We start from the raw sequence: 19279 nt of genomic DNA on the forward strand, positions 1-19279 counted from the left end.
TACGGTGAATCAGATAAACAGCTAGTAAATTAATTTAAAAATAAGCAAACATCTCAACAGCAACGCGCGTAGATACTTTGCCCAAGCTATTACAAAATATGAAATTGGCATATCTAAGTAAATCTGAAAACTCTGGGTTAATTTTAAATCTCTTTTTGCTTTAACACGAGGGAATTACCCATTTTAATCTGATAAACGTATTGCCTAAAGAGATTTGATTCATCTACTTGTTTCTCTCTTACCAGTTGTTAGCTTGTTAGTGGTTGTGAGTAAATTACATATGACGTTCTTACAGGGACGGGACAAAATAATAGGACGCTCTGCCAATTTGTTTGCAGGCTTGATGCTTTTTCCTTATATAACTGATCTTGCTGTCCTTTTTAAATAGGCCATACACAGGGCTGGGCGTTTTTTCCCCATCTAATAGCTTGTTTTGGAATTTCACATCTTGCATGGAAACACTATTACTAATTGCAAGTACAGAAAAATGTCCCATCATGAACAAGTCATCAGATACTAAGAACATAATTACAGTTAAATTTGGTTGTAGTTCGTTTAAATAAAATTGTGTATAGTTTTAGTGGTATCTGGATATAATATTGTACTGAAATGCAATAGTGTGTGTTTACCCTTAGATTGATACCTGTATGGCTTTGCTTTACAAAACTACAAGTCATTTATTTTTTAAAACACACTAAAAACCCATTAAAACTTCAGAGGAGACAACACTGACAAGCTTGTTTAGAAAACTGTTTATAAGGAATGCAACTAAGCCATAGTTCTTTAAAGAACGATGATGGTTTTTTTCCCCTTGGTATAGAGTAGTAAGAATCAATAATGAATTAAATTATGACCTTAATTATTAATATACCAGGAAGCCAAGTTTCCTTTGCTGTAGTGAAACGAATCCTGTACGTAATGGCAAAAGTAGTGATTACAGCTGATGTTTGCCCCGTGTAGTAGCTACAAAAATGCAGCTGTAGTAAAAACTCTGCCTGCATGTGCGTGACAAAAATAGCTGTCTTCTACTCTGTTTTTAAAATACATTCTGTGAAGGGCATGTGCTGCTGTCCCAGTTGTATCAAAACTTCTTCTTCTTTTTTTTTTTTTTTTTTTAATCTGAGCATGTATTAGCTGGCGTGTATTAAAAATTTCGGAAGAGGAAAGCGGTGATAAATAAATGAAGAAGGAAACCCCCAACACTCTCCCGCCTAGGCCTGAACGGCTGCTGTCCAAGCCATCGCTAGGATGCAGTGGTAGGTCGCAAGCAGCGTTCCAGATCGCATCCCCCAGCACAGAAACGAATTGTAAAGCCCAAGCGCTTAAAATATTTGTTCCTCCTCTTCTTCTTTTTCGGAACTCCGAGTAGCGTTTTCTTTGAACCGGGGCTCGAAGCCGTGGTAGGCAGCGCGATCCTTGAGTGAGCAGGCAGGACTCCGAGGCAGGGCTCGGAGCAGGGCGCTGGGGCGGGAGGCAGCGGCCGAAGGAACCATTTTTCCCTCCGCCCGGGGCCTGAGCACCCCGCGTTGTCAGGCAGACGGCGGGTGGTCGTGCGGCCCCCGGAGGTCCCGGTGGCGGAGCGCGGGGGCCGGCCGGGCGTGCCGGGGGCCGGCCGGGCGCTGCCGGGTGCGCCGGGCAGCGGGGCGGGGGCGGGCGGCAGCCCCTCCTCCGCCCGCCGCGCCGCTGGCCGCGGTGCTGAACGCCGCCAGCCATGTTGGTCCCGGCTGGAGCCCGCCGCTGGCGTGGCGTGGCGTGGCGGGCCCTGCCCGCGGTCCCGGGAGGGTCCGGTGCCACGGGCACGGCTGCAGGCTGCGCTTCCGTCTTTTATTCGTCTCGTATATTTTTGCATCGTACACAAGGGGTCACGGTAGGGAAATGCTTTCACCAAAAGCCTTTATGTAATGCACTGTGTCACTTCGGTATTGAATGCTGTTAGTCAAATCGGTGACAGAAATACTGTCGTGCTTTCTTGGTTAGAAAAGCAGCTCTTCCAGCAACAAGGATTTTTTGCGGACGACTTGCGGAGCATAATGTTACCTATGTAAGATGGAAGTGCAGCTGAAACCGACAACTAGACAGGAACTTGCTATTTGCTATTTTTAACCACAGGTTCAGCTTATGAAAGGACATTCTGAAAGCTAATATCAAAACAGCATGTCATCAGTGAGAACGAAATAACCGCTGATAGTATGGGGAAGGTTCAAGAAAAAACAGGTATCCATTAGCAGCAATACAAACACAGATGTGAGCTTTTTTCTTTCTTTCTCTCTTTAAGAAAAGACAGTTAAATTTCGAAAGGCATGCAATCCAGAAGATTTTTTTTTTCCCTAAATTCGCTTCAGTGTGCTTCAGCATCTCTAGTACATTAAAAAAATAAAAAAGCTTTTTTTCACCACAGAGACAAGTGTTCGTTTTCTGTAATTGCACACTGGGTGTTTCAAATGCAGTCGCACAACACAAAGCAAATACGCTACTCTGGTTTGATGTGTAGAGGCTAAAAAAGACAAAAACAACCTGACGTGTTTCATATGGGAGGATAACAATTTTGAAAATATACAGACTTTTTAACGTTCTGCTTCTAAAAATAGAATGAATTGATATGCAGGGTCTTCAAATTAAAGGTCAGAGGTGACAAACCGGGACAAAGGTCATGCAGCTTATTTTCAAGCAATCAGTTTCTAGTTTTTTCATGGTTGAACAAAAGCTTAATTATACAGAAAAGCGAGGACTGTAATATTTAACTAGTCAGTTTTAACAGAGAAATAGAGGTGGTTTTACACAATTCCCTTTTTTCTTGAATGTGGCTGTAATAAGGAATTATTTGTGCTCCTGTTACTGATATAAAAACAGATCTGTCTAAATTTAAACATTTAAGTACATTTCTTAATTTAACATTTAATAATCTACAATCTGTATTTAGTATTTGTACTTGAGAACTAAGAGAAGAGTGTGTAGCCAGTTTCTGCTTTTTCAGTGATCTTAGCAAAAAAAGAGGTCTATCCTGATGATACATACTATGATTTCAATCAAGTTAAATTGCAGGTCCATGCGTTTTGGCATTCATGCACATACTTCTTATTTCTAGCAAAGCACTTTCCTTCCCAAAAATCTTACTTCCAGCCTGCAGCATTCTCTGTGTCACTGTGCAGTAATTACAGACTTAAAAACTGACTGTTTAATTAGTATGTGCATGTGATTGTCATTTTATTACATGCAGTGTAGTATTCTTTCACTAATTAAGATTCAGGGTTCTTAACAATTTGAAGGGATTGTTTCAATGTTTATATTAATAGTATCACATTTACACTAAGCCGTGTTTTCATAAATATTCTAAAGGTATTTAATAAATATTCTATAGGCAACATTTGATGTATATTTAGACCACATGTACTATTGCAACACCTAAGGATAATGCCCAGAAATTATACTCTTCAAATTTGCACACTCACTAGTATTTTTGTATCGCATAGTAGGTTTTTGCTTTTCTTTCAGACACTGTGTCTCCTGTACCTACCTCAAATACTGATGTGTGCACTGATTTTAAAGATTTTCATCTTTGATTTTAGAGATTGTGAATTTTTAGTTATATATCACTGATGTTCCTGTGTACTTTTTCCTGGTTTGAATTAATGACCTATCTGCACTAAAGTTTATAAAAAATGACCATTGCATTACTTTATTTGTTGTTTTAAACAGTGACTCAGTCAGAAGTTATGACTGCTGTCCACTCCAGTTAAAATGAGAAAAATGTCATACACCCTGTACTATCCACACTGCTAGGAAAGAGAATATTGGTGTTTAAAATACAGACACTGATCTGTTGTTTGACTTTTATAACCTTTGGTTTGATTGTTTTAATCCACAATATCCATAGCAGTATTTGGTGAGCATGTTAGGAAATACAAATGATAACAAAATTTCCACTTTATTATCGCTCTCAAGTAATAATTCACTGATTAAAAAAACCCACAACAAAACCAAGGAAGATTCTGTGTTTTGTAGGTAAATGGCATGTACAAACAAACCCAAAATTCTATGCAAAGGAAAGGTTATGTGAAAGATGTGTAAATTCCATGAAAACAAGTATTAGATTAATGTAAAACATCTCAGAAAGGAGGTCTGAACAAACCATACTAAACTGTTGTTATAAAACCAAATAAAATCTATAGAATATATTTTTAAAAATAAAACTTATTGTAGTGCCATCACTTTTGAGGGGATGATGTTAAAGTCTTAATTGGTTAGAGTATTTTTATAACCTAAATGAAAGTTGTAAATTATACCATTTGTTTATAGAACAGATTTAATCTTGGTTTCATAATGGTTTTGCATTGAGGTAAAAGCATGTACAGTTCTGGATTAAAAATGTAACATCGCTACACTGAATGTGAACAATACACATTCAGTTTAGTGTAATCAGGGAGAATGGAAAAAAACGTGTTTTTCTTTAAACTAAAAAACTTAAATATTGAATTCACCTTGTTGCCAAAATGGCTTTCTTAATTTGGCCTTTAACATGTACCTTTTCAGGGCTTCATTTGGCATTAGTTTTTTTGAAAATAGTTTTCAAGCGGGGAAATAAAATCTTACTCTCTCTCTCTCTCTCTCTAGTTTATCACAGAAATAAAAAACTACAAAATAAATCAGTGATCAAGCTCTGAAAAATATGTTGATCTATCGAGGATTTTAGAATTGTGGCTTCTAAAGGTTTTTTCCTTACAAAATACTGATGCTAATTAATTTTAAAAATACAAAGAAAAATCAATCCGAAAACAAATGTAAGATCACAAGGTAGTTTTCTCATAGTTTCATTTGCTGTATAGCAAATCAATGTGTGGCAATTTCAATATGCCCATGCTAACAGTAAATGGGAACAAAATACTTTAAATATGAAGTAGAAAAATAGTAGTAGAGGGTGATGTGTTGTATTTTTAAATTGTGTATTTAAAAAATTTCATCTTTGAATCTTACAAAATATTGTTTGAAACATACTTATTTTGCATTTTTTATTAAATAATTATAGTTGCTTAATATATGTACATTCAAATGCAGACTACATGAAATTGCAGATTATACTACAAATACACTAAATATGAGAATTGTGTATACCTAATTTCAATCCTTAAAGCAAAAATAATCTTGTTCAGCGTGTTCCTTTAATACATATTATTAAAGTTTTAACCTAAAGAAATCCAAAATAGTTTTTAATGCTAAAATAATTGTCAATATTAATACAATAATAGTATTTCATTTTGAAGAGAAACTTTGATCCTATTTAAGTAGTTGGCAGGCTTTCATTGGCTCCGATTCTGATACGTGTGGGGCTTATTACTCCTTTTTATCACCCCAAAGAATCAGATTTGTAACAAAGGCGGAAGCACATTTTACCTTTCTCTGTTCCTGTTCTCACTGCAGTTAAATGACATTCTTACAAGTAGTTAAAAGGTGCATAACTGGATGTTTGCTCTTCAAAAATGTGTACTTCATTTCTTAAAAACTAAAGTATGCTTAGCCTCTTTTTATCTCTGACAAAAGCATACCTGGACTATTGCCAAGCTATTTTATTTACTGCAAACTGTAATTACCTTCCTTCAGATCAGTGACAAAATTGGGTAAAATTAGTAAAGAAATACTAAATTTTAATTTGCTAGTTGTTCATTAATTTTCTTGAATCAGCATTTTTTAAATGTTTCAGCATCTCACATGCACTTGCTTTTATCTTCACTTACTAGAAAAATCTTGTAATGGTGTAAGAAAAAAAGTATGGAAGAAAAGCAAAGAAAATTACGGCTAGACTAAGAATAAAATTGTGAGAGTTTTCAACTTTTTTTCCCCCCAGTAATTACACAAGGACATTGACACCTGAGTGTACATTTTCAGGAAATTTTAATTTTTCTTATTAATGCATTTCAAACTATATTTTACTGAATGAAACAAAAGGAAAAAGAGAGTTAAAACAATTAAAACATCTCAGGAGGAAACACATTTTTTAGAATTGTACCTTAAGGAATCCATGTACATAATCTTAAAACAAGTTAATTCAGAGTATAAAGACAACACTCATTTGTGATGTTTGAAATCAAAATACTGTGTGCATAGTGCTTCTACCAGCAGTCAAGAACTGTAAACGAGAAGAGAATAAAGTGTTAGTTAATTTTTACTGACGAGTTCAAAAGATAGACGGCAAAGTTTGTTAATTACAAAATGCGTTTTCTAAGTTACTATGTCTGACGTGTGTGTGTGTGTGTGTGTGTGTGTGTATTTAAAAAGCTGATGTTTTATGCTCTTTCTATGCTTGGGTTCTGTACACAGTTTTAAAATTTTGTATATGTTTTGCAGCATTCATCCATTTAAGTCTTCGCTCCTGATGACTTAACTAAAAGAGCTTTTTTAACATCGGAATGTTTTCCCGTGTTCCTTTGCATCACTATCATACTTGTTTGTTATAAAATAAAGTATTGGTGGGTTTTGTCTTCTACTTCTTCTGCACTCTGATCATACTTACAGTACCCAGCATTCTTTCAAAAAAATACTGCTGGCTTTACTCTGTGGAAGAAAACAGTCCCCTGGCTACCACTGACTGTGAAAGAAACGGGTTTAACATCTGAATTTTTCTTTTCAACTTATTTTTGGAGGAAAGCATATAACTTAGTTAAATGCAGTAACTATGTATGTCTGCTTTACTTTCATCCAGGCAAATTATGTTTCTGAATCCTTTGGCAGCAAACTTGCTTAAGCTAATGAATTCAAAACAATGCTTATCAAAGGGAATTATTTTCTTTTTAAATAGGTATAAACTTACTATTATTTTCCATTGACCAGCAAGTTGTCAAAAAAACCCCCTATATAAGCTGTTAAGTAAGTTGAATTACAGAATGCGCTACCAGTAAGGAAAGGTGGATTACCTTTGTTGGATGTCTGTCAGTGTGTCTTGAACTGATACTACTCTTTTCATTGTATTTCCTATCCTGCAATAATTCCATATGGTGTTCTGTTGTGTTATTTTTTGTGCCTACTGTTACAGTATCCTTCCACATGCTGTGAACGCATAGTTAAAACCAGGATTGCTTTCAAAGCAAGTAACTTTTTCTGTAAAAACATCTTCCTGTCTAGTACATAATTCCTAAACAGCATTTATTTGGTTATTTGCAGTCACAAAGTTCATGTAAATGCCAAGATAGTTTCAGAACTAAAATGCCAAAATATTTTTCTATTTTATACAGCATATGGAGGCATAGGAGAGTTCACTGTGAACCATTTCAGAGCCCAAACCTGCTTCCATTTAAGTCAGGGACTGATTTCTTACGGCTTTCAGTAGGATGCAGTAAAATACATGCCAATTAGTTTCTCATTTAAAATATCTGGTTTAAGTGAGTTCATAGAATTGGAATGCCCAAGCTTTTCTACACTAACGTCCCTGGTGCCAAGTTTTGTGTATTGTATTGGGAAACTTTTTATAGTAACTACTTTATAAAAAAATTACATCTCCTTTTTTCTACTTAATAGTCTGATATGTTTATGTGACACTCTAAAATATGTGGTGCTTACAAATGTGTTATGAAATGGTGATACTGGAAACAAGAACAACTTGAGCTTGTGCTGTTTTCTGCTACAGTTTTTAAGAACTGTACTTTTCCCCTTTGAGTTCCGACACCACTCCCCCAAATATTTATTTTTAATCCCTTCATAAACTGAAGCAGACTAGGTGCCAAAGCCAAGAAGGATCCTTTACTCTATGCTTGCATATTTCATTATGTTGCATAAATAATGCAAGTAAATCTGAAAGACACAAAAGCCACATAGCCACAGGTTGGCAGAACAAAGCAGCAGACACAAGAGATTGGGCTTGAGAGCTTGAAGGTGTAAAAGCAGAGCTAGGTTTAATACAAGGCAAAAGTCCACACAATTCCAGTGGAAAACTTAGTTACTACAAAAGAAGAGGAACTGAATCAGCTTGCCAGTGTTGTTGCACTGAAAAGGAAAGCTGTACCATCCCCTTCTCGGATTCCTGGTGTTGGAAAGGACTCAGGACAACTGACTGTAGGGGAAAAGAAGTTAGAGAAATTTGATTCTCATTTGTCTTTGGTCATTCTTCTGGCTTTGCTCACTCCTAGCAGAATATCCCATTTTTTAGTAAAAGAGCAGGATCACTGTCAGGATGTGCTCTTAAATTGGAAAAAGGCAAATCTCAGATTTCTCTAAAAGAGAAGAGAACTGGGCTTATATCTAAATGGGAGGAAAATGCAATTCCTTGTTTTGGATGGGTTTTAATTAAAGTAGATTATTTAAAAGACAGTAGAGGGTAACAAGAGGACAGGCTTGTAGCAGGTGAGTTAGAGGTGAGTTTGTAGCAGGTGAGTTAGCATAGCATGCTCCTATCTATTCATCTTTCATTTATTAAACAAACTGGACAGCCTAAGTAACAAGCTTCCTCCAAAACCAAGGTCTTTTCCTTCATGCTTACTAGCACCCGCAGTACTCATTTTCTGCGTGATATTTTTATTGGCATTATACAAAATTAGCCAGGCCTTGCTCAACTAGATCAAAAGTACACCTTTCATGTCGTTTCAGTCAAGTCATACATCTGTATTTTTATGACTAATGGGTTTTGTTCAGATTGAGACCTAGAATTTTGTATTATTACATATTATGCTCTGCAATTTTATAGCTGACATAATTGAAAGCATTTTTCTATTGATACTCATGAATTGGCATCAAGTTGCGATTTTGACCATGAAAGGATCCCGAAGAATCATTTCTGTTGTTTTTTAAAATCATATACAAGCTATGACTGATTATTTAATTTGTACAATTTAAGTGTAGTAACGACAACTCACTAGTTCTTATGTTACCTATTGCAATTAAATATTGATAAAGGAAACAAACACCTTCCAATATCCAGCAAATCTGTGTCTTTTCCCTCTGTTGCCATCAACTGTGTAGCTTTCATAAGAGACCAATGAAAGGGGCAATGCCTTTACGGACGCTTGGGAAAACAAAAAGCAGCGGCTGATTTTTCTCTTATGCCTTGGTTATCTCACTGTGGTTCTGATGAGCTAGGTAAGTCTCAAACAGTTAGTAAGTTTACAGGTCAGTTCCCAGAGTCAATGCCATGGCATTTTATGGCCTAATGAGCCGTTAAACTGGAGAAGAGGTAATTAAATATGGTACTCTGGTACAATGTACACAGTACTGACTCCAGCTCTCTGATTTTAGGTTCCTCAGAAGACGATGAGGTCATTCAAGAAGGTCTCCTCAGGCTCAGGTCAGTCTTCTCTATAGCGTCTTACATGGCTGACTTTGTATCTATGAAACCGAGGTGCTGCAGCACTTGTGTCCCACCGACTCAGATGGACTTAATTCTTGGGGGGGGAGGGGATCATTAATTTTGTGCACAAGCTTCAGAGTTCTTGCTTGATGCAGTTTGAGTGTTCTGCTTCTGTAAGACAAATAAACAATTATGTAAGGAAAGTTTATTTACAGTAACTCACCGTCAGATACCTGTTGTAACCTGTAGGAGCCCCCGTGTCCGTAAGAACGCTGTTGGGGTGCCCGCACACCGTACGTACGATGGCCGTACACAGCTCAGTCGGCGACTAAAATTTTAACTCCTCGAGTTATTTCCACGCCGCTGTCGAGTTGCAGCGCCGGCTGGGCGTTACGGCCAAGCCGCCCCCTCTGATCGCGACGCCGCTTCTACAAGCGCAGCCCAGCCGGCAGCGGTGCCCGCCCGTCCCGGCCGGCGGCGGCGGGGCGCGGCCCTTCCCGAGCGCCCGCCGTGCCCGCCCGCGGCGGCGCATGCGCGGGGCGGTGGGCAGGGGGCGCGGAGCTCCCCCGCGGAGAGGCGCTGCGTGCCCGGGGCAGGGACGCCGGCCCCGCTCCGCGCCGGGCGCTCCTCCCAGATACACCGGCAAGCCGTCCGCGCCCCGGCTCCCGTACAGCGGCGGTAGCTAGCCCGGCGCTGGCGCTGGCAGGCGCCGGGCTTTACCTGTGTCCTGGGGCGGGAGGAGCTCCCCGTGTCACCGCCGGGCTGCCGTGCGGCGGGCGAGAGCGCCTGGGCGGTTGCCCGGCGGGGAGGATGCGCGCCTCGCCGGGACACGCACACCGAGCCCGGGAGAGCGCCTGCGGTGCGGACCCGCCCGCTCACCGACCTGCACCTACCCCGCGGGAGGGGAAGCGGTGAAACCGGGCCGCCGCCGCGGTTACTTCGGGCGGGCAGCGGCGTGCAGCCGGTCCCTCTGCAAGGGCCGGTGTTCCCTGCGGGGTTTTACCCCTGCCAGACGGTCTCCCACGACGACTGGCGAGAGCCACCTTAAATCCGCCGGGGAAGCGGTGGCTCTCAGTTGCAAATCCACAGCTGAGGGACTGTTAATGTACGCGAGACCACATCCTGCGGCAGAGCTCTCCGAGTGGGTGCCTCCCGCGTCCTCCTGCCCCCGGATCACGCGCGGGATTAGAGCAATTTCCAGTATTTTATAAATCCTCCTCGCAAGCCGCCGGCATTGCCGGCAAGAACCCACGGAAGGCAGGGTGGACCGCGCCAGAGGGCTGTGCGGCACCGGCAGCCGCCGCGTTTCTTTTCAACAGAAAACGTCGGTAAAGCGCGTGTTTGCAGCCACGCTCCGGCCGTCAGTTAAAATCGCGGCGCCTGCACACTGCGCCGCGATCGTCCGGCGAGGGCCGCCCCGTCTCCGTAACGATGGCAGAGGCGGACTCCGCGGAGCCCTGCGCGCCCGCGGGGGTGGCGGCGGTGGCGCCTACCTCAGGTGTAACGGCCGTCGGGGAGCTCCCAAAACCGTGCTCCAGTTGCCAACGGCGGGCGGGGGGTGAGGGGGGAGAGGCGTCTGCTGCGCCTTAAGACGGCATTTCCCGAAAAGAGCCGTCGTTCGGGACGGGCGCGGTGCGAAGGCACCGTTATAAAGCCGGTAACTTCATACCCTGCCGATGCACGTCGAGCAAATCCCGTTCCTCATCGTCCCTAGCCAGAGGAAGCGCGCAGCTGGGTCGAAGCGGGGTTCGCTTCTGCCAGAAAATCTCCCAAAAGATGTTTAGCTAAAAATATTTTTAAATAATAATCATCTCGCGGGAATAATACGGAGAGTAATTAGACCGAAGCAGGGAAAAGGGGAGAGCTGGGCGGTGGCTGGGCACTACCGACCCCGCTCTTCCGAAACGCGCGGGAAGGCATGTCGCCACATTCCCCGGTGGAAAGAAACCGCATTTTCTGGATGTGTTAAACAAAAGATGAAAGGCAAAGCCCCGCGCCGGGGGAGGGTTGCGGGGACAGACCCGCCGCCTCAGGCTCCACCGCACCCGCGGGCACTGACGGACCGCGGCCGTTGAGCGGCGGGCGACGAGCGGTTGGAAACGGTCACACACCCCCCACACCCCCCCGCCCCGAGAGACACGGCCGCTGCCGAAAGGAAAGCCCGCCGGGCCGGTGGCAACCCCCGCCCTCGACCCGGGCGCTTCACGGCGGCGGAAAGGGAAGGCGGTTTTGGCGCCCAAACTGTAGGTGAGAGGCTTTTGGCGGGAAGAGCTTAGCACCGGCAGAGACCCCTGGCCTGGGGCCGCACCGACCCCCAGGCCAGGGGTCTCTGCCCTGAGGCAGCGGCCGGAAAGGCCCCCCCCCCCCCCCGCATTAAGAAGAACCGGTTTCGATAGAAACCGTGTAGGAAACACGACGGGTGTCTTATTCGGTCAAACATCAGCGGGAACGGCGCGCGTGGGCCGGCGCTGTCGTGCGTGGGGCGGCCGCGGCGCAAAGCAACCAACCCCAACAAGTGAAGAAGAGGGGGGGGGGCAGGGGCTCTCCGGCGCCGTTCTTTGCTTTTCCTGCCTGCCCGTCGGCGAGAAATGTTGGCTGTGCTTTGAAATGGGAAGTCGTGGCAGCACCCCGAGCTCTGCTTTCAAGTGTAAAACACGCGTTTTGTTTCAAATGCACTCGGGTCGGTCTTCTGACTTTTTTGTTTTCCCCTTGTTTTGTTTTTTTTGGAGGTGGGGTCTTTTTTTGGTTTTGGGGAATAGGAAAAAACAGAGTTAGGACTTAAAAGTTTTAGGAAGGTGACAAATTGGAAATCCAACACCACTGGTTTTGGTTACATAGTTTCAAGTGAGTTCTTACTGTGCATTTAGAAAGACAATGATTCCAGCTTCCTATAATTGTCTTCACCAAAATTAGCATCTATTTAGCGAAAGTAAGGATAGAAATATCTTTTCTTTATGTGTGAACTATTACAATTAAACTAATTTTTCTACGAACTAGCTTGCTCTATAGGGCTTTTTCCCCTTTTATCCTCTTGGCTCCCCCCCCCCCGATTCTTTGCAAATTAATTTTGGAGGGGTGTTAGTGGGTTGGGTTCTCTTCCCCCCCCCCCCTTTTTTTTTTTCCGGAGAGTTCCCAGCTGGCAACAGCTCTCTACCTTCCACAAAACTTGAAAGGCTGATGTCCCTTGCAGGAAATGAATGAGTCGATAACATCTGACACCAGTGACCAGTCCAGTGACCCCAACCTTAATTCCACTAATACTGGAGGCCTGAAAATCTCAGTAAAGACCCTTTGCAAATCCCCCCCCTCCATTTTACAAAATCTGCATTTATTTTGCAATGTAAGAAATACTTTGCAACAATTATCTTTACATGCATTTATTTATGTGGTTTTGTAGTCTTTCACTTATTCATCGAGGAACATACACTGAATTTTCTTTCAACTGAAATTTGCTAACAAGACATTTTTTCTATTTAATGAACTCAATCAACTCGTTTGTGTCTGTTTAACCAATGTTCTAGCCTCCAAGGAATTTTTCTACCAAATGTCGGTAGAATAAATCAATCTGAAAAAACAAAGAGCTTTGAAACGGTATTAGACAGAATACTTTCTGTCTTTTCGAAGGGAGGGACAGGGAGAGCTCGTGTTTTATAAATGTGCCATTCTGCTACAAGAAACGTAGTCTTGGGCACTTCAAGTAAGTGGTGTAAGCATTTTTTTTTCTTCCGGTAACCTTAGTTTCTTGCTTCATAGCTGGGTTTTCACGTGTGTTAAAATCTCGTACATTTATTAGATATTAGATATCGTCCCGGTCATAAGATCCAAGCATATAAAATTCCTGGTGATTTAATATTGTAAAATAATCGCTATTGTGAAGGGGGAAGGGTGGTTACGAGCAAAAAGAAGTGGTATGTTGCACAAATGCGTAGGGCAGGTCAGTGTAGGAAGTCGACCTCCACTGTTGAAATAACCTATAGGAAATTTACGGTTGAAGACTGCAAAGGAATTTCAGGATTTAAAGCTTCTGCTCCACTTGCCCGGCTGCTTGTATTTGTACACTTTTGCCCACCCTCGCTTCTTTCTAGCAAACGATCAAACTGAGCACCCTGGTATTTCACACAGAAATGAGGCGCTAGCAGGGGAATTTACGCTTTCCTGAAAGGCAACAAAAGGAGTAAACAGGCCCATCGGGGCAAAGGTGTCCCCCTTAATTGGGCAGACTGATCGACGCCACTTCCAAAACAACAGCAAGTGCTTTGCAAATGCATAAACCCCTTGTATTCAGGTTCTGCACGGATCGGTTTGTTGCTTTGCCTTTTGTTTGTGTGTGTCCTTGGGATAAGAGAGGATGCCGGGGGGCGGGGGGGAGGAAGGGGTTTTAATAAGAAAGTAATTGAGCCCAGGTTTTAACAAGTTATAGGCAACGTTTAAAGGTTATACAATACTGGATGTGAAGTGAGGTTATATGTGAGTAGGGGGCGGCGAGGACAGAAAAGGCAAAAGCTGATGTTTTCATACCGTCATCTGTACCTTTGCACTGAAGGAGATAGGACAGATGGAACATAAACCGGAATCTCACCTAATTGGGGGGGGGGGGGAGTTACATTTCTAAAAATGTTTTTTAAATAAGTGTTTGGCCGTAAGTGCAGCAATCGCAGGGGCTTGCGAGCACGTTGATAGCTGCGTACCTGTGAGAGCCGAAGGGGAGTGCCTTTGTACAGGGGTGCGCTCAGGCTGTTACCAAGCCCGTTACATATAACACATTTCTTTTCCGAGGTGGATCCCCCCTCCCGCTGGCAGCGAAGACTTAAACCAGCAGTCCCCGGTCAGCGTTATTCCTCCCCTCTTTGTCTTCTTCCTCCGGCTTTTTTTTTTTTTTTCCGCCTTCCTCCTCTCCAGCAAATCCTTTTCTCTGTCAGTCCTCGTCCTCCTCCTCCTCTCCCTCCTCCTCTCCCTCTCCCCCGCGCTCCCGGGGAACAATCGCTGCTGATTGAGGTTCACTCCAATACTGGGCTTGAAAACTGGGCTCTTATTTAGGAAGTCATTAATCACATCCCCTCCCCCGGAAAGAGATGGCGGAGAAACCTGTGAAGTACAATTCCTCGCCCCATCCCCCTCCAGAAATGTTTTGAAACGCTAAACCTCCGCACATTCTGGGCCATATTAAGGTGATAATCGCGTTTCCGGCGCGCTTTTAATTTGAATGCGAAATTAGTAACGTGCAGCAAAAGCGTGAGCGGCGGCGGCCGCCCGGGAGCCGCGGCACACACGCACGCACACACATGCACACACAGACATGCACACACAGACATGCACACACACACACACACCCCACACATACACACACGTAGGAAGAGGCAGATTCCCCCCCCCCGGGACGCCGCTGCGCTGCGGGGGCTTTGGGCGGCATTTCTTCAGGTGGAAACGGCGATCCGGTTATACATCTGCCCGTGTTATGCGCAGACGGTAACACGGATGCCTCCCACCATACCTAGCGCATGTCTATACACATGTGCGTATCTCATGTGCTAGCATCTTGTGTTCGTGCGTGCACGCGTACCCCGCCTAGAGCGAGCACAGATACCCGAATAATCTCATCTGCACGTCCGCCTCTGCATGTATTTGTTGTTCTCTGGACTGTATCTCGAAACACACGGATCTTCCTACGTATTTGTGCATGCACGGAGTGCAGAAACCCCAGAATAATACGTCATCTCGATTTCCCGTAAAGACGCGTGCAGATTAGCTGTCGAAAAAAAGACGTGTTGGAAATTTCTTGTTCATTCATAAATTATTTCGGTGTGTCAGCCTAGTTGAAATGGCGATTGGCTACTCCTGCCTCCTGCCAACCCCTTAAGGACCCGATGTGAAATTAGTAGCAAGAAAGCATGTAATTGACCAAGTCACGTGTGCGCAGGGGGCCAGAAACGGAGCGAGAGAGACGGGGAAAAATCAAAAGAGGGAAAGCACATTAGACCATGCGAGCTAAATTTGCGATCGTTCAAAATCAGGATGTTAGATTAATGCAGAAGACCACTTCGATCCACAGGGAAAGTTTTCATCTCACGAGTTTGGAGCAGAGGGCCCGTGGGGCAACATGGCCGAAGGTTAATTTTCTTTTTCTATTGTTTTACTATGATTTTCGCTCGCTCGCTCTCTCCCTCTCTCCCCCCCTCTCCCCCCACCCTCCTTTTAACCCAACTATGCATTACCCTTTTTTAGCAGCTCGCGCAAGGGGGCTTTCTCCAAACCCATTGTTACCCGGCTCAGAAACTGTTCCGTACCGCCCACACCGATTCACAACTTGAAAAGCTTTCAGGGGGCTATTGTTTGAATTGTTCCTGTTTGATTAAGCACAGTTGCAGTGGTGGGATGAGAAAACGGCTGTACACCTGTCCCAACTTTAATCGAAAGTTTATTCCAAGGAGGGATGGATACACGTTGGAAAATAGTGGTTTCGGCGCTGCATGTGCAATAGCCAGTTGTGCAATCCACCCAATTTTGCTTATTCTCTCTCCTCCACCCCTCCTCGGCCGGCCTCCCCCCTCGCCCCCCGGTCCTGCGCCTTGCTAGGAGAGACTAATTGGGCTGAGAATTTCTGTTGAGAAATGGGATCGGTCTTAAACCAGCAATATTCAAGTAAAGTATCGCGTTCCGTGCTGTAATGTGGCTGAAAGATGGAGTTAAATGGAAAAATACACGTATGTACAGAAACGTGGGCTGCCCTGGGCAAAGAGAGAGGGAGAGCCTCCGTACGCAGTGCTTCCTCTCTGTAACCTCCGGTGATTTTATTTTTTTACGTATTTTGGGGAGAAGGTTGTTTATTTTAGGATTTAGGGGGGAAAAAGCTCTTTTCGCCGTTTGCTTTTTGCTTTTGTTTTGTTCGCCCTTTTTTCCTGTTTCTTCTGTAGTAACTCCTTTATACAGTGGCAAAAGGATGTTACCAGAATTTAACTCTTTGCTTTGCATCTTGCCCCCCCCCTTCGTTTTCTCCCCCCTTCCCCCCCACCCCACCCCCCCGGCCTTTCCCTCTTCCTCAGCAGGGGCGAGTAAAGGTGGAGAGGAGCCCGGGAAGTTGCCGGAGCAGGAAGAAGAGGAGGAATCCCAGGTTTTGCACGGAACCGGCCATTGCAAATGGTTCAATGTGAGAATGGGATTCGGGTTCATCTCCATGAGCAACCGAGAGGGAAGCCCCTTGGAGTCACCAGTTGATGTCTTTGTACACCAAGTAAGACCCATTTTTGTCTTCCATCTCAGCCTGCCACATTTGGTTGAGCTCAGTGGGACTCCAGTTTCTTGTGAAGAGAAGTAACCTATTTTTCCTAGGTATTTAGGTACATCTGTAACTAAAAAGTTGCCGTAGGTAGTGGTTTTGTTGGCATCGTACAATTTGAGTAAATAAGGTGGTTAGATTGTGCTTAGTCTCTGTGGCCGGAGCTTTGTGCAAAGGGATAATGTTGTTTCTTCGTATCTTCCTCCTTGGTTAGAAACTTCTCCTGGGCTTTTTATTTATTTTCAAATGCCACACTTTTCTTTTTAACAAGGTTTATCATTTGTCACCAGACCGATAGGAGCAAATATGCCTTTCCTTGGAAACTGATTAAAATTAAGCTCGGAAAAGGTTAAATAAATGTCGGTTTTCATTCCGATAACATTTGAATACAATTTTAAACGCTTTTCTTGTAAACCTCGAATTGCTTTTTAAAAGCTCATCTGAGATTAGTTACTGAAATTAAGACATAATTATAGTGTTATTTTGCAGTAATTCAGACCTGAGAGCGTCCCTGTGGTGATACACTGAAGCGTGCATGTGGTTTGGTTGGTTGATTTTTAAATATTCCTTCCTAGGGAAAAAAAATGTAACGATTAAGTAATCAGACCAAAAGCAGTGTCTCTCTAAGGCTGTTCGGGAGAGAAGGGCCGTGTGGCCGTTGTTTTTATTTTTAAGCCCAGCAGCGTGAACGGCGTTCGTATTTTGAACGTGGAAGCTGGTATGAATGCCTTCACGCAAAGGAGTTTCAGATGCAAGATACGTGCAAAATGATAAAGTTAAGGGAACTTTTCCCAAGGTCTGTAGCGTGGTTTGCGAAGAAGGAGCGTGTATAGACCTTCCCTGGTCCTTCAGTTAGTCTCCAGTTGCAACAACGCTATTTTGAATTTCACCCGTCTTCTCTGTGATCAGAGAACAGAAGAGCGCTATCAGGTAAAGAGACCATTTTGGGTTTGGCTAGGGCCATGTTAGGAAAGCAGAAAGGCATCTTAACTTTTTACGTGGTTGTCCATTTTCTATGACGTTTGCAATGACGGTGCAGGGGGGTGTTCCATGATTATATAGTGATTCCCTTTTAATGTTCCACTTGATGGCCCGGCCATATTTTGTGGTAACTTCCATCCGGCTTTTTTAAAGAATACACCTTTCATTAAGTTAATAGAAGGGTGACTGAAACTTAGAAAGAGTGCTGCTGCGGTGGCACGTTGCCTTGCTCCTTGCGGTGGTGGAGTGGATTTCTCATCTTGCTGTCTTACATATACCCTACACCTAAGGACCTGCACGTCAATATTAGCTGTTTGCATTTGGAATTATGTACAAAGTGTAGAATCCGATAGTGACCTTATTAAATTCTTACACTTCCTGCTCTGTACTGGCATATGAGGTGCCCCCCTCTTGGCTGCTGCTTTTTCTTTGTACAACTGAATGAGTGAAATACTTATCAAAGAAGGAGCAGTATTCCTCCTGTTTTTCCCCCTTTCTTCCCTTCTTAGTAGCTTTTTAAGGCGTGAAATTGCTCTTTACAATTCTATAAATTTACTTTATAGATAAAAACCCCTTTTCTGCATCTAATTTTGTGTTAATACATGTAGTTCCTTTTGCTTCTCAAATAATAGAAGACAAACATTTGAAGCATAGCAGTGTTGTTAAACGCATTTGGAAACAAAGATATTCTTAGAGCTGTGGAAATAGAGAAGTGTTGAACTGCATGATAACGTGATACATTTAAGTAATGCTAGACAAGGTGTGCTGTTCCATAATGGAAAGTAATCATAGGAAATAATTAAAAAGTATGTGGTAAATTTGGAAGTCGCTGTTCAGTTATGTCCCCTAAAAGGAGGGGACAAGAAGGAAATGTTAGACATGTTTGTTTATACTTCAATAATCTACAATTTATCAATATCCTTAGGTTTTTAAGACATATCACAGTGTAAAATGCAGTGAAAAATAGCATGTTTCATTGCACATAAACTGTGCACCTCAGTCATTTGGAGTATTACTTAGATATATGTCTAACCGAGTGAATTTATTAGTATTCTGCAATGGATTGCTCTTACGACAAAGAAAATATATTTCTCACCTTTTTCTTTCTGATGAAATCTAGGATATACATAAACTTCATGATGACCTGAATCTTCTTTCCATCAGTCAAAAGTAGAATTTTTCTGTTTAATGTAATGGGGAGAAGCAGCATCTATTTTGTTTCAGAGTACATTTTAGATAATCTATATTGCTATATAGAATGCTTTGTGTTAGCTGACCAGCGGTAACAGTAGCAGCCAGAACATAAAAATGTCTTTAAATCAGTAATGTTATTTAACAGTGTTGCTTGTACAACAGTCTGTTGGCCTGAACAGTGACCGGACCCAATTCCTATTAGTTTCATTAATTTGAAAAATGTAGTCATGTGAAAAGGCCTTTTCAAGGCAAAGATGTTAGTTTATTAATCTGTTGAAACAAAATATTGCTGTTCAAAACTGCTTGGAAAACACTTCGTTTATTTAAGTGCGTGCACATAGTGTTGCATGCATTCACTTGTTCCTCAATGTTTGTAGCTACTCGTATCATTTTATAGAATCGGACAGTCTAAGCAGAGGAAAGAAGCTTCTGTCTTATTTAGTCCAAATCCTGTCAAAGTTAGCTTGAACCCTGCAACAATATTTTTACTGCCTTACTCACCTTTTCTTGGTGAGGTTATGCCCAGTTTATGAGATCTTGCTATGAGCAAAAACTTAATTGGA

At 42.9% G+C, this 19279-nt stretch overlaps 1 protein-coding gene across 2 annotated transcripts in view; it reads left to right on the plus strand.

Moving 5' to 3' along the window:
* The first annotated feature begins 15223 nt into the window (after positions 1-15223).
* Positions 15224-19279, plus strand: part of LIN28B (lin-28 homolog B) — an 86119-nt gene continuing 82063 nt past the window's right edge. The window contains exons 1-2 of one of the 2 annotated variants that reach the window (XM_072857871.1): positions 15224-15375; positions 16309-16496. In XM_072857871.1, coding sequence (XP_072713972.1) covers positions 15366-15375; positions 16309-16496 — 198 coding nt within the window. In that variant the 5' untranslated portion in view covers positions 15224-15365. The remainder of the gene's footprint in view (positions 15376-16308; positions 16497-19279) is intronic. The other variant, XM_072857872.1, reaches the window with a different exon arrangement.

The sequence above is a fragment of the Ciconia boyciana genome, chromosome 3, assembly GCF_034638445.1.
Source record: "Ciconia boyciana chromosome 3, ASM3463844v1, whole genome shotgun sequence".
In the NCBI taxonomy this organism is placed as follows: Eukaryota; Metazoa; Chordata; class Aves; order Ciconiiformes; family Ciconiidae; genus Ciconia; species Ciconia boyciana.